The sequence below is a fragment of the Megalops cyprinoides genome, chromosome 5 (assembly GCF_013368585.1).
Source record: "Megalops cyprinoides isolate fMegCyp1 chromosome 5, fMegCyp1.pri, whole genome shotgun sequence".
NCBI lineage: Eukaryota > Metazoa > Chordata > Actinopteri > Elopiformes > Megalopidae > Megalops > Megalops cyprinoides.
In genome coordinates, this window is record NC_050587.1 from 6,877,062 (window position 1) to 6,892,146 (window position 15,085).

General features: G+C 40.6%; 1 protein-coding gene across 1 annotated transcript in view; it reads right to left on the reverse strand.

Moving 5' to 3' along the window:
• LOC118778207 (integrin alpha-2-like) overlaps positions 1 to 7,543 on the reverse strand; it is a 30,650-nt gene extending 23,107 nt beyond the window's left edge. The window contains exon 1 of the mRNA XM_036529621.1: positions 7,414 to 7,543. Within this exon, the coding sequence (XP_036385514.1) occupies positions 7,414 to 7,462 (49 nt within the window). The 5' untranslated portion in view covers positions 7,463 to 7,543. The remainder of the gene's footprint in view (positions 1 to 7,413) is intronic.
• Between the last annotated feature and the right edge of the window lie 7,542 nt (positions 7,544 to 15,085).

Here is a 15,085-nt window from a genome sequence, read left to right on the forward strand (position 1 = left end):
AAACACAAATATTTTTGCATGAGACATTTTGAGAAGGCTGATCAGCTGTAAAGCAGTACTACTATAAGTAGTCATGATCAGAGAAGAAGAGAACAATCCATAATGAGCATAAACTTCAGACAGCATTACACGACCCAGTTAACCCAAACTGATGTGCTTATAAGCAGGGGTGCACATAACATTTCTCAAAGCAGTTCTCAAAGGAGCACCTGAAGATGATGCTTGGTGCTCATCCTTTTACACTGCATGAATTTAGTTTGCACTGTATTCATGTGCTCTTTACTCTTCTCGTGCTTTTCTAAAGCTGGATGAAATTTTTTGTCCCTATATAAAAGGTGCTGCTTTTATCCGCGAGATTGGGATTTTCACGGCATATTTTGCACCACATCTCTGTGCAGTCATCATCTGTTTGGAGCCATGCTACCTCCTGCAGCCACTTTTCCGCAAATGCTCATTTTATATGTTCAGGTTCAGTCTGGCGTTTCTTTGAAGGAGGTGGAATTCCAAAGTAATTACTTAATGTAGCTTGCTTCTTGGACATGTTGACGAATATATGAAAATCTTAAAACCAGAGAAAAAATGTAAGCTAGTTATAACATAAGCTAACTACTCGCTGGAGCTAACCTTGGTAACTTGGGAAAAAACACATCCACTTAATCAAGAACGAAGGCTACAAGTTAGACAATTACCGACTGATGATTAACATTAACACATTTTTCATAATGGCTATCTTACCAGCGATGCATGGAGAATATTCTGTTTTAGTAGGTAACTGTGTCCCAAAAATGTTGGTACACAAAAACTCTTCTTATTGTGATACATGCTGCGCATCGTTTATTTTGACCACGCAAGCGCACCTGCGCACCACTTATGTGCACCCCTGTGTATAAGGTAGCTCCTCACAAATGACAGAGCTATGAATGGTGTTACAAAGGCCTGGAGCTGTCCAAATGACACTTAAAGCGCCCTTTCATTTGTAGGTTATGGGAAATGGAGAATAATATCCGGTGAAAGATGTTTGCAAAGCCACACCCACTGCACTGCTTTCAGCAGGCCTCTGTGTTGCATACAGCCAGCATGAAGTTTACTTAGTGGGTGGGGGTAATTCTTCCTCACTGACTGGATACTATGGAAGAAAACAAAGCCATAAAGACACAACCAGGAAACATGAGAAAGCTGCAGGTGAATGTCCAAATCAGAAGAGTTACTATGGAGCATTATCTGTACCATAATTAAAATCAATAGCTTACATACATGAATGAATGAAAAGAAATTATTCATACAAATGAAATGCCATGCAAAAATGATAATTTTTCAATTACTTGTTTCTTCACTGAGGTGATTAGAATTTCTCTGTGCATGGTATTTCTTTCAGATGTATCACATGTGGGGGTGTGGCTGAAGCCTGTGGCACACCAGCGTGGTTGCTTCAGCATTGTTCATCAGCGTGTTAAGTAGAGCCCGCAGTGCCTGTGCAAAGCCCATTTAGGGATCCACATAGCGGACAATAACATTGTTTTAATCATGCATGAAATGTCTGCAAAAAACAGGCTCACACAGGATCTTGCCGCTGCATTCTAAGCAATACAAGTTGCTAGCTGTGACTTGGAATGTTACAACAAGAGAGGATGAATCAGCCCCAAAACACGTCTAAGCGTGTTTGTTTTGATTCCTACAGTGTTGTGGCTGATCTGACAACATTGGAATATGAGGGAGAACGCAGCTGCTTAGACATGGCTCCCACTGCATAGCCTTCCTCCATCACTATCACACTGTCCAGCTCACAGAGTGCAGAGTACCATGCAGGAAAATGATGAAAGTTACAAAACACAAGTTAAAGTAACTTGTGTTTTAATGATAAGGAAACAAAATTGAAAAAAGAGACATATTTTAGCAAGATATATACTGTATTAAGAGAGTTCCTACTGTAAGAGAGTCTTACAGTTACCAAGAGGAGGGTCTCATAACCATGAGCTTCCTGACCTTTGTTATATGTGAATGCATTCAGACATTTCAACATGCCGATATTCCAGAATCCATTCATTTCACAGCAGGCACAGCAAACTACTGGGTTAATCATGGACTATCCTCTGAGGATCCAGCATCCCACTACACATCTCTGAATGTAAGACAGGACAAATTTCCCTAATTGCTCAAAGATAACCACTGTGGAGGACCAGACATGACTCATGGTGACATCTAGCTATCTATTATTAAAATAGGAACCAAATACCATTTAGTAAATAGCATGAAGAACTCTAAAGCCACAATGGTACACCACAATGAGGGAAGTGTTTTTTTTTCGTTCAACAGATATGCCTAAAGTCACTGCTCAAACGATCTCTTCTCATGATAGATGCAGAGGTGACCAGGTGTGGTCCCCCCTTGTTCTTGCACAGGAACTTTGGCACAGCACAGGAATTTTACCCTTCAGCAAACCAATCTTCCTCTCTGCACAGCCAGCAGCATTGGGCACTGACTGAGGACAGCAAAAGCACCTGCAATCCTCTGATAGAACATGTCCATAGAACATAGTTGTGACATGTCCTGAAAAGCCACAATTTCAAAAGAAGCCACCTGGAGAAAGTGGATGCTTTGCATGTGCAAGCCCAGCACAGACAAGGACTTGTGCTACACATGAGCTGCAAACTCTTTTCTTCTCTCACTCAACAGCCTGGGCCTGCAAGGGGCCCTTCACAATGTCTGCTGTTATTTGCTGGAGAATTTTATCTGAACCATGATCACTGGCCTGAATTCAGACAAAGAGTTTGTGAGACACCAAAGGGCAGTCATGCTAAGCCGGGTGGTAGATGGGTATGTTCACTCTAATATTGCATGCAATTACGTTGGTTGTCATTTGTGATCACTAAGTATAACATGTTATATATTTGCTCTCGTGTACTGCTCCCTTTCTTAATAGCACTTTCTTCCCAGACTGTGTTGTTAATATCTTCAACAGTGCAAGATGCTACTGATAAAGATTTACTTTCTTTGTATTCCTGTATGTCCCTTATGAAGATATTTCTTGTAGTCTTTTTATTTCTTTATATTTCTTTGCTTCTCTCTTCATGTTTTCATGCTAACTAGATTCTTGTTGTTTGGTTTTGTGTTAGCTTTCATGCCCATTCCTCGTCGCTTCTTATGCAGTGCAGAGTGAAATGACCCATGCAATTGTGTTTCAAGTACACCTCATGCTTGTACTGTAATAAAAATGACTATTGCTCATTACATTACATTATTGTCATTTTGCAGATAAGCTTATTCAGAGTGACCTACATAGTGCTTCTGATAAAGTGGCATGAAAAGCTGCACAAACCGGACGCTACTAACCACACAAGAACAAGTGGGTACCTAGATAAAAATGACAGTGCAAGAAAATGTACACAACATAAGGACTGTACCATTCCAAATTCAGTATATATATATATATATATATATATATATATATATATATATATATATAAGTACATATAACCCTGAAGTACACTACCACATGTGTAAGGTGAATGAAATATCAGATTTGAGTAGAGTAGTTGAAGAGTAGCCTGAATGTTAGCATTGTGTTTGGAATGATATAAACTGCAAAACATTAATGATACACTCCATGTTAAAAAAGACTACTGTGTTTAAAATCTCATCTAAAAGAGAGTGCCTCCAACAGCACAGTGTCCCCATCACTGCAGCATAGGATACCTGTTAGGCCAGAGGGAAGACACAGCCCCACTTCCAGCAGGAATGTGCTTTTCCCAGGAGGCCTCCTACCCCAGTACTAACCAAGGTCATGCCTGCTTAGCTTCAGCCATAGGGCAGGAGACAGCTGCTAGGTGGTATAGCTTCTGCAGTGGAGAAAAGGGAACCTCTTATTCTACAGTATGGCAGTTCAGCATGTACTTACTGTGACGTGCAAGAGCATGTATACTCTCTGGTGATGTGCTACTTCACAGACAGACAGGCCCCAGATTATGTGAGATATAACTACATGGCTATGTTGCCTGTCAGATGGCCAGGTGAACATCTTACCAGAGCAGAAATTAAACTGGCACACCCGGGGAGATGTACTGGAAACACTGAATACAGCTATTGTAAAATTACATCACACTGGAAGTTATTATCAATAGTTGTTTGCACCATCAACTACAGAGAATACAGCTACAGTACCACTTCCATCCTGCTGGAGAGATGGATTGGCTTCAGTTAAATTATACAGCCAAATCTGCATTTTTGTAAAAATGAGATGCCATATACATGACTGACTATTGTAAAAACAAACAAACAAAAAAACACTACACATTTTTAAAACCAAGTGTGTTACAAGCTCAGACACTGGGCACTGGTACTGATGGGAGAACAAGAGGAGACTTTCACACCCCTTGTATGAAATTGTTTATAATGTTTCACTTATTGAAGTCACCTGTAAAATAATGAATAATGGATCATAAAATTTTCTTTAATTATTGTGGCAAATAAAAACAAGCAGTGTCTTTTATATAATGGTAACCTTCAGGTCTCAGAGAAATATGTGAACAGTCTGTACTGCTGAGGAGCCCCGGCGTAATATAGCTTTTCCAAACAGATTTAATAGCTTGTGTTACTTTAAATGGTACTGTTTAATATGTACATATATGAAAATGCATTCATGGATGTTAACTTCACATACCATGCATGTTATATGCTTTTGAATGAAATAATTCCTTGTGATTAGAAATTAGATTATTGTCTTGACTGAAATTCTTTTATTGAACCTTGCCTTTCTCTGATCTCAATTAACCAATCAGAAGGGCGGCTCAAAGTAAACGGGTCTGCTGTGTGAGCCACTGAACACGGACACCTCAGTGAGAGATTCTCAGCCCAGTCACTGAAACATCTGTCAGGACCTGCCGCCAGCTGCTCAGCCCAAAACCCTCCTGTGCCCGGCCAGTGCGTTTCCTCTCAGTCTCCATGGAGACCGGGATTCCAGAGAGGGCTGGCACAGCGACTAACAAAGAGGACCTTTAAATGAAATGAATCGAAATGACAATACTCACTGGCAGAGAGACAACCAGCTCTGGCCATTATAACCCTGCTGATTCTGTCACAATGTACTTCCACTCTGCTGCCTGCTTTGTGGTTGGTAAGCTGGATAAACCATTAATAGATCCGTGGTGTAAAGACCAGACTACTATGTCTTCCATCTCCATTGAAGCAGACTGCTTATTTACAGCTTTTTGTTAAAGCAGCATGTTTGTTGACTTGGCTATTGCACAGAGCTTGTTTCTAAATGCTTGTCTTTTGTCAGTAAACAGAGGTTTCATGAAGTGGAAATAATCTTACAAAAAAATTATGCTTCTCTGAGATGGATTTAGACCACAGGCCAAAAACAAATTCTACCACTAACAGTGATTTCTGTCCATACAGCTCACACAGTGCTTTCTGTCCATACAGCCCATTCTAGTGCAATACCAGTTAAGAGGTGCAAAATGGAGAAAAGTATTCCCATTAGTTTATAAGATCATATTCACACATGAAAATCTACTTTAAGGAGGAACTTTGATTGGATTTGTTCAGATCTGCAGATCTCCATGTGCAAATGACTGCCACTTCATGTTGTTGTGATAAATCAGGCAGTGTGACCTCTGAGTTTCAGCCCTCAGCTCTTTCTGTTTACCTGGTGGGTACTGGGCCTACTTCACAGAATTGTATTCAAAAGTGTACATAGTGTATATACACAGTGCATATACTATATAGTGCATACATGTACTCAGTATGCACATCACACAACATAAATGACACACTAGCCTTGATCTAATTCAAATTTTGTTACATTACGAGTCGTGCATAAGAATCATTTAATAGTACAAATCACACCTGTCTACCACCTGAGCTCAAAAGTACCAATGAGTGCAGCTTGGAACTGTGTATTCATACACACCCCGAAGCCGTGCTTCACATCCCTCACAACCTCAGCACCCACCACACACCCTGCCCTTCATTTCAGCATAGCTCTCCATAAATTTAACCTGACTGAGCTGCTAATGGACTACTGATCGATCAGTCAACACCTCTGCATTCTGAGAGAAAGCCTTTGAGAAAGACAAGTGCTTGTCCAAAGAACTGGATAGGTATGTGAAATTAATATCAGTATATCAATTTACACTTCAAAAAATGTTATAACTATGATAACACAGTCATAGGTGCTGGAGGGACTGCCAAACTGTAAAGTATCATATGTCAAACATCAGAGATTAAATGTCATGCCACCCCTTATCCAAGACCTCAGCTTTCATCTCTTTGGGAATCGGAATTCTGCCTCACTTTAATAAACCTGTGAACGGGTATGTTTAAACAGGTGGCCAAACAAACTGCTCTTAGGAGAAACATGTAATGCTCAGTTCACTGTGCGAGACCCAACATTAAAGGCTGAGTATGCCAGCAGGCCATTACTGAGCATGTCTTGTGGGAAATGGAACCATAGGTGTTTTTATGAATGCTGGCTGTGCTCTGTGCTGAGCTGCCACAATAAGGTGTAGCTGGTATCAGATACGTTTTCCCCCTCAGATTAAGGAGTTGCAGGAAACTCCCTTCACTGCGGATGGCTTATAACCATCCATGTGATTATATCACAGACAAATCCATCCACATTTAAACATGTTAAACTTTGTTGGTGTTGCGTTGTTAAGCTTTCAGTCAGGCTACCTCTAAAACACACACAAACACCCCCCCCCCCCAAAAAAAAAAACACTTAAAACAAGACACTAGTCATCTCTAACCACTGTATATCAATCAGAATGCATATTGCAATCTCTGATTTGGTATTTTCCCCACCTTGATATGAAATAAGTTTTAACTCATCCTTAATAACTGGGCTGTACTATCCAAACTGAAGACTTGAACCAATGTATGCATGGTAACATTTTGCACTTGGATTTTACTGAGATGTCTTGAATATCCCTTCGCTATTATTTTCACAGTAAAATATAACATCGGGGTGACACTCGAGGTCTGATAGGACCACCCCATCAACTTGACTCATTCCTCTCCTCGTCTTGTCTCCACTTTGACAGTCCCACTGCTTCAACATTGTTATTTCAGTAAACATTCTGAAACATATTTGTGTGACAATATTTTCAAGTATACATGGTACACGGCATAGGTATGCATGGTAAATGATACCCCCCTATTGAGTATTTAAAATGTGCTTGTTGCTGTCAGTCCGCTCATTTACAATTATCAAATATGAAATATTTTCAATGCCAGCCATTTGGTGCCGCAAATAATTGTGGACTATACGGCAAATCCCTCTGTTCCTATTGTTCAAAGGAAAAATCGTATGCAAATTTACATTTGACATGACATTGTACACGAAACAATAAAACAATAAAAATACTAAACTATGGTTAATTGCTGTTTGAGCCATAATAATAAAATAGTACTTACTCAAAAGCATACAGAGCGCCACTAAAATCCTCTCTGTGACAGAATTCATAGTTCCGCAACTTTATCCAGCGCTCAGCCAAGAAAGTATCCCACCGCTCCGGTACTTCAAATCGCTGCTTGCTAAGCGCCCCCGGAGGCTATCTCTTCACGTCGGCAAATTTCTTCCGTCTTTTGATAACTTTACTGAGTGGGAGGACAGTAAATGTGACGTCTACATAGCACCACCTTGCCAGTTCAGTGAGAAGCAGGAAGAGTAATGCTGTGTCCCGCTCCCTGATATTGCAACATCGAGCCCGTACTTGAATGCCATTTCCTCAGAGGAATCTCGGCACATCAGATTTTACACAACAAGGGCTGTCTAAACCTAACCTGCAGGGATCGGCATGTTGTAGATCTAAAACAGATCACTCTGTCTTCTGCAACACCTTGGCATTTTCAATGTGATTCTTATTTCCTCAGAAAAAAGTTCGTCTGACAAATAATGGGTATTTAAGCAAGTGCGCACTATGTGCCGTGGAGACTGCCACCTTAGCGGGGCAAAGACTGAGAAGGTGGTTTCAGTTAACATTTTTTTTTATTAGTAATTAGAGGAGTAACGCTTTTAAAAATTGACCACATTGGCCTCGATCTCACATTTTAATCATCCCTAGGAGCAATTAAATACAGCTGTAATCGATTAAAACCCCAGTCTCGCGTCAGCTTCGCATACAACTCACCTGTACACCCCAGAGAAAGCGGGTTGTAGCGATTGTAACGCGTAAAACATACAGACATACCTTAAGAGATGAAAGGTCACACCGTAAATAAATAGTGAGTCGAGGTACTTAGCATAAAATGCTTTTTAGGACAGGATTCTGACGGAGGACTGATCACAAGGACTTCCCGAGGCGGATAAGGTCTTTAAATTACTAATATCCTAAGCATATATGCATAATGAGACTGGCAAAAAATAAATTCCAAGTGAAATTACATGATTGTTCACAGTCCTTAAAGTTCCTCGAAAACAACCAGGAGAGAGGAATAAATGAAACATTCCGCTTTACAGGAAAACTGCTCGTTTTTTTAACACCTGCCGTTATCATACGGTTGAAGGACTGACAGGGCGAACACTCACCCCTCTCTCCTGTCATCGATGATCACGGCTATTTTCATACAAAAGTGTTTATGTGGAAACTTGTTTTTCATCTCATGAAATGTAAAATTGACGTTTCTTACTAAATTGTTGATCATTGATCATTCAATCATTCAAACATTCAAACATTAAAACAAAACAAAAAGTTCAGTATATATATATATATATATAGTTCTTTAACAGCTTTTGGTTAGTATAAAATGCTTAGAGTACTTTCTATTTCCTGGTTCTTGTAGAATCTTTACCGAAAAGGGTAGGATACCCTGTTTCAAAGAAATTACTTACTTAGCCTCCGCATGATGTAATTACATGTTCTGGCAACAGCTTCACTTGCCAGTCAGAAGAGAAATCCTTGCTTATTGGGGAATATGGCAGGTAATACCTGGAAGCCAGAGCAGGGGATTTTACTGAAAGTAAATTAAGGCTTGTAAAGAACATTTAAAGTGTATTTTAAATGCTCGGATTGTTTCCCGGGGAAATGGACGGGAAAGAGAATGGGACCGTGTGGCCGACACGGACTGAAGTCTGACGTTGCAGCAACCGCTGTAATTCGCTTAATCCTCTTGGAGTTCAGCAAAGCAGCAACTAGAAACCATAAACTTGTTCACTGTAACGTGTGCTTAAAATTCCAAAATAAAGTGCCATGATAAATGCACTTATAGTGGGTTAGTCAAAGTCAAAATCAACTTTATACTTTAATAAACAAGCGCAAATTAACCAGAACCGTTATGGCGCATGATCACTCTGAAGTGACAAAATCTTTACAGCATGATACGTTTTTCCGTGCGGTGTTGCCCTCCTTTGACCAAACATGCTTAATGAAGTCATGAAGTCATTGATTTTGGTATTGAATTAGCTCATTTGTATTATCCGGGAATGAACACTGTGCAGATAAATGGAGGAGATGCTGCTTTGGTGCTCGAGATCTCAGTGCATCATCACCTGCATTACAGAGCATGTGTCTCACTATGGTATATGTCAACGTTCATAGGTACCTTGTTTTGACGCCTTTTGTAGTTGTAAATAATTGCACTGATCCACTGACAGCTCCGTCTTGTGCGGGTCAATGAGTCCACATGACACAAGTGACGTATAATGCTGACGTCATCTGCAGTGGTATTTTTTTCAGCACACGCCTTGCTGTGCAAATAGGGACCTCTTACATATTTGTGCTCTATTTAATTTATTAGGAGTAGTATTGAAGAGTTCAAAAGTGAATACACACTAACCACCTCCAATAAATGTCTGCATGCTTACATGGCTCCCTGTTCACTCTTTTATCAAATGTTTATTTCCCCTGGAGCTCTGCTTTTCTCACATCCTGTTTACGCTTATTGTAGATTACCTACTGGTGCATGGGAGATTTAAAGTGTTCAGGTTATTTCCAGCTTGTATCCTGCTTTGAACTGAACCGTTTTTATAAATCATTATACAAGAGTTTATGGACCACATGCCAGGCTTCCTTTTGAAAGTTTGTGTGTGTGTGTGTGTGTGTGTGTGTGTTTATGTGTTTGTGGGCCTGTGAGTTCCAAACCAACATGCGAAGTGTATTTTCTGAGAAAATACTTTTCAGGGAAATTTAAATAGAACATTTTTTACTGTTTTATTGTTGCAGAGCTAGCTGAAGTGCAGAGTTAAGGGATGTTGCTTTGCTAGTCTGGGGATGGTTCTGTGTGCAGTAATGTGGTGCAGGATGCAAGAAAAGACAGGGCGACGCAGGCCTGACAAACAGCTCTTCTCCCTGCAAGACTAGACATGTGGGGAAGGGTGTGAGCAGAGCTTCTCTTGAGTGAAACCACCTACCAGAACAGGGCTGAATTAATGTATCCTGGACATGAGAAAACAGATTAACTCTCAAAGGCAACAATTTGCTGTTTCTGTGCTGAATTTTCATCTACACTTTGACTTATGTAGATGTTACGTTATTATTATTAGCATTTAGCAGACACTCCTTACTAGAGCAACTTACATCAATTGCAGATTTTTTTTTTTTAAATGTTATCTGTTCATACAGCTGGATATTTACTGAAGCAATTGTGGGTTAAGTACCTTGCCCAAGTGTACAGCGGCAGTGATCCTGTGGGGAATCAAACTGGCAACCTTTCAGTTACAAGTCCTGCTCCTTGACCACTATGCTACACTGCTACCCATTTATACCTGGAAATCTCTCAGAACTATGAATCCACTGAAAAGCTGATGGTCATTTTAAATTAATTTAAAATTTGCATGTATACACGAAGCCTAAATGTTTGTAGGCTGTTCATTTACTTTTGTTATGACTGCAGCACCAGAAACCTGAGTAGATCAGGTACATGTTGACCACACTGCTGGCAGTGCTGGCCTCCTGTGTTTCCTGTGAACAGATGGCAGTTTTGGGAAGATGGTAAATTTTACTGTTACAAAAAAGTTGTAAAAATGCAAAATGTTATAAAAATGTTAGGATATGTCTAGCAGAGATGTTTAAAGTGAAATAAAAAGAAAAGCTGAAATACAGATGCTTTCATCCAGGGTAACGTCTGGCCTTTGAAAATGCAGGGCAGAACACAAACAGCCAGCAGGCAGGTCACAGCAGATACAGTTACAGCTACAGCCTGTAAAACTCAGCGCACAGCCACACTGTCCAATTCAAATGCAGCGCCCTCAGTAACATTTCCATTGTGTCCTATCATAGTAAAGCATTCTGTCCAACAAAAACAACTGCTGTTGGGTCCTAGACCCAACCCAATCCTGCAGATCAGAAAGTATCTACCCGATAAAGCCAGCTTTAGTCTGAGGCGGTGAGTGACACCGCTGTTCTGATCTGAGTGGGTAGCTCATTCCTCCACTGGATGGAGCCAAGGCTGAGAATAGGAGAGGCTTCGTCATGGACCCTTGGAAAGGCAGGGAGACAGACATCCAATGGTTACGGATGACAGGGAATGCGCCAACCAATAGGGAGTGAAAAGAGAGCCTTTGTGCAAAGGTGGTGGTGCTGCTGAGGGTTTGGTACACTAGTACCATAGTTCTGAAGCAGATATGGGCTGGAAACCAACCACAGCCCTTATGCCTTGAAATAGATTTTGCTGTAAAGAAATGACATTTTATGAACATATATCTGAAGCCCTCATTGTTAGTCAGATGTGCTTAGTCATGTGTCAGGAACAGTTGCATAGGTGTACATGCAAGTATACAAAAAACTCTGCTCTCCCCATAAAGGCACTTGCATTTGTTTTCATGCAGTTAACTAGTCCACCAACCCCACTTAAGCTAGCACATAGTACTTATTGTCAAAGAAGAAAAAACTGCAGCGGTATTGATTGGCCAGAGCTTGGTCATACCTGACCAATGCACAACAGTCTTTGTTTCTTAAAATAGATCTTGTCCGTCTGTAAGTTGAAAGGCACTCTTTATTTTTGTCAGTGTTCTGTTTCCGGAATGTGTGAAACTCTAACAGTCATTGGCTGGTTCCTCACATGTGCTGGAACCTAATGCCCCTAACAAGGCATTCAGAGTGCAAAGGTAATCAAAGGTAGCCTGGATGTCTGGACATTAGTTCTGCTGAACTGGTCTGTGTAACTTATTCAAGTTTTTTGTCAGAACACATATTCTTGTATTTGTAGTATAAATGCCACAAATCTATGCTTTTGAGAATTCTCTATGATGCAATTAGTACTACAAGCGGGGTAAGAGTGAACCATAGGGTAATCTTTTGAAAAGAGAACTACTCCAAATATAATGCATGGCCAAGTCCCTCAGAAAAGAGGCTTTTATTTCAACGGGCTTACCTGTTTAAATAGGGGTTAAATAAAATAAATCAATAAACGAATAAAAATGTACATTGTACTACATTGTTTCTCTTACCAAAAAGAACAGAGTGTCATATGAAATGATCAGATTGAATCAATTAATTGAATTAAATTTAATGAATTAATTGAGGCTCCTTGACAGTAACTTTTTTGTAAAATACTATATTGCCCTGGGTTACAAATTGTTATTTCAATATGGCTGCCATGCACTGATTATAATAAAGGCACTGTACTATTAATGGCCTGCACTATTTTACCATGATGCACTCTTTGGTTCTGTATTTGAATGTCTCTGGCAAAGGAACGCGCAACAGCAGTGGTGGTGGAACTCATCACATCATGCTCCTTTCCATTCCATTCCTTTCCATACGTAACATACTTACTTTTCCCTTACACGAAGACTATGACTTTATTTGGTCAAAGAGACTCAAAGAGACTTTTTTTTGGCAACAATAAATTATTCTTACACACAAAATACATACTTGTCTGGTCTTGGAAAAAAAGGAAAAAAAACCTCACCTCAACACTCAGGTCATTAAAGCAGAAAAAGTAGCTTTGTCAGCACTCGAAATCTCCTGGGGCTAAGACAAAAAATCAAGCTCTTAATCTGGGACACATTCCCTAGCTGAAAGATAACAAGTCATGACTTCTACTCTGATATAATCACACCAAACAATGAATCTAACACTTAATCACAGCTTTCCTTTCAATGTAGTTTTTAAACTGTGGGTAAATGAAGACCTCCACATGGAGGAAGAGATAGTAGCAAATATACGGAGGGTGGCACTGTCGGAGATATATTTAAAACGGGAGGTTATTCTTTCAAATACTATGAAATTCATTTCACAGTGTGTATTGTGTAATCCTTAAGACAACAGCAACAACGGATCAAAAACATGGGCAGCAATTAGGTTCCATTAATTTTTATCTGCACCTTTTGGCAGAATCCTATGATACAGAACCATCTCCTTGCATTCCATGTGGCAGCTACAAGACCTAGCATTGATCCCCGAGGAATCGCTTATGAGGACAAAATACATCAGAAGTAGAGACAATATGACAAACTAGGACAAATATATGTCCAAAAAGACTGTAATTAAGGAAAACCCAGTAATATTTAATTGGAGTACAACAGAGAATAACCTCTTTGTTTGGCTAACATAAATGACATGAGAAAATAAACCTGTGGAAATAAACCTTTCAGACCTTAGTTTATCTCTGTGCTTTTAAAGTAAATGAATGAATCAGGGTGTGTGTCTTTTAGTCTCTTTAGTGTGTTTGTGCTAAAGTTACAGGGTGATCAGAGGATGAACCCTGACAGATGCTGTTACGTGTGTGGATTACTGGAAGTGTCAGCAGCGAGCAGGGAATAGCACAGCTGTGAGAGGAAACCAGACAGCGAGGGTCAGCAAGGTCCACATCAGAAGCACCCCCTCATGTTTACCTTTATCCTTAAAACAACAGCCTTTTTATCCTTAAATAGCTGACCAGCTTCGGCGGATGGTCCTGGGGAGAGACTGTTTGTGTTGAGAAGGGGACTTCCACAGTCCAGCTCCTGAGGGCAGGCAGATAGAGTGAGGAAACTGAGAACGGATGAAGGGAGGTGCTGAATGGCATGGTTTTCCCCCGAAGTCCCCCATCCAGTAATGCCTCCCTGAGGGAGAGCACAGTACCACCTCCTCTCTGAGGGAGAGCACAGTACCACCTCCTCTCTGAGGGAGAGCACAGTAACACCCCGTGTCTGAAGGAGAGAATAGTAATGCCTCCTCTCTAAGGGAGAGCACAGTAGCATCTCCTCTCTGAGGGAGCGCACAGTAATGCCTCCCCTCTGAGGGAGAGCACAGTGAAACCCTGCTGTATAGCCCAGCAGTGTGCAAGCACCACCAAACGAAACCTGGAGATTGCTGCCCTTTCAGGGCCCCGGAGCTGTTTGTATGCTCCCCTTTAAACATTTTTAAAACCTCTTCAGTGGGTATGATACAGTGAAAATAGCAATAACATACAGCACATATAAAAATCTGTGAACTGGAAGGAAGAGGTGTGGTGATGAAATTGCGAGATTACTGCTGGAGGAGATGAGGTGAAAGTGGGTTCACACTCAGGAAGGATGAGGACGTGTTGTATCAAAGCTGAGAAGCAGTGTCAATACCATGAGAAACTCAGAGAAAGAAGTGAGAGGATTCTAACATCTTCTATAGCATGATGTGAGCAGACTGTGACGTGTTCCAGGGAGGCCATGGTTACTGGTCATGAAGTTAATCTGTTGGGTCAGTGGTAGCTTGATTGTGTCCTTTCAGTTGAGTAAAAAAACTTTCTTACCTAATGTTTTTTGAAGTTAAAATGAGCTTAGAGGCACAGAGGTCAGGCAGATGGCAAGTAACAGGCAAAGAGGTGGATTAGATGGGTAAACTGAGCCCAGTGTGAGATCCTTATCCTCTGCTGTTTGGTTAAAAACTTACAGCGTAAGTGTGTGTGTGTGTGTGTGTGTGTGTGTGTGTGTGTGTGTGTATGTGTGGTGGTTTCCACACAAGGTATGACTGTGTAGTTTGTAAAGCCTGTGAGGTAGACTGTATGTTTTAAGATGTTTGCAACAACAATTGAGGTTTATTACGCATGGAGCATGACCACAAATTTTTTATTTGTGATTTTTGATGACAGACATTACTAATGGTCATGACTGCCTCTCACCCATTCCATACCAGCAGCAGACACAGCATCACATGAAAAACGCTTCCCGCAAGTCAGCCCGGTGAGG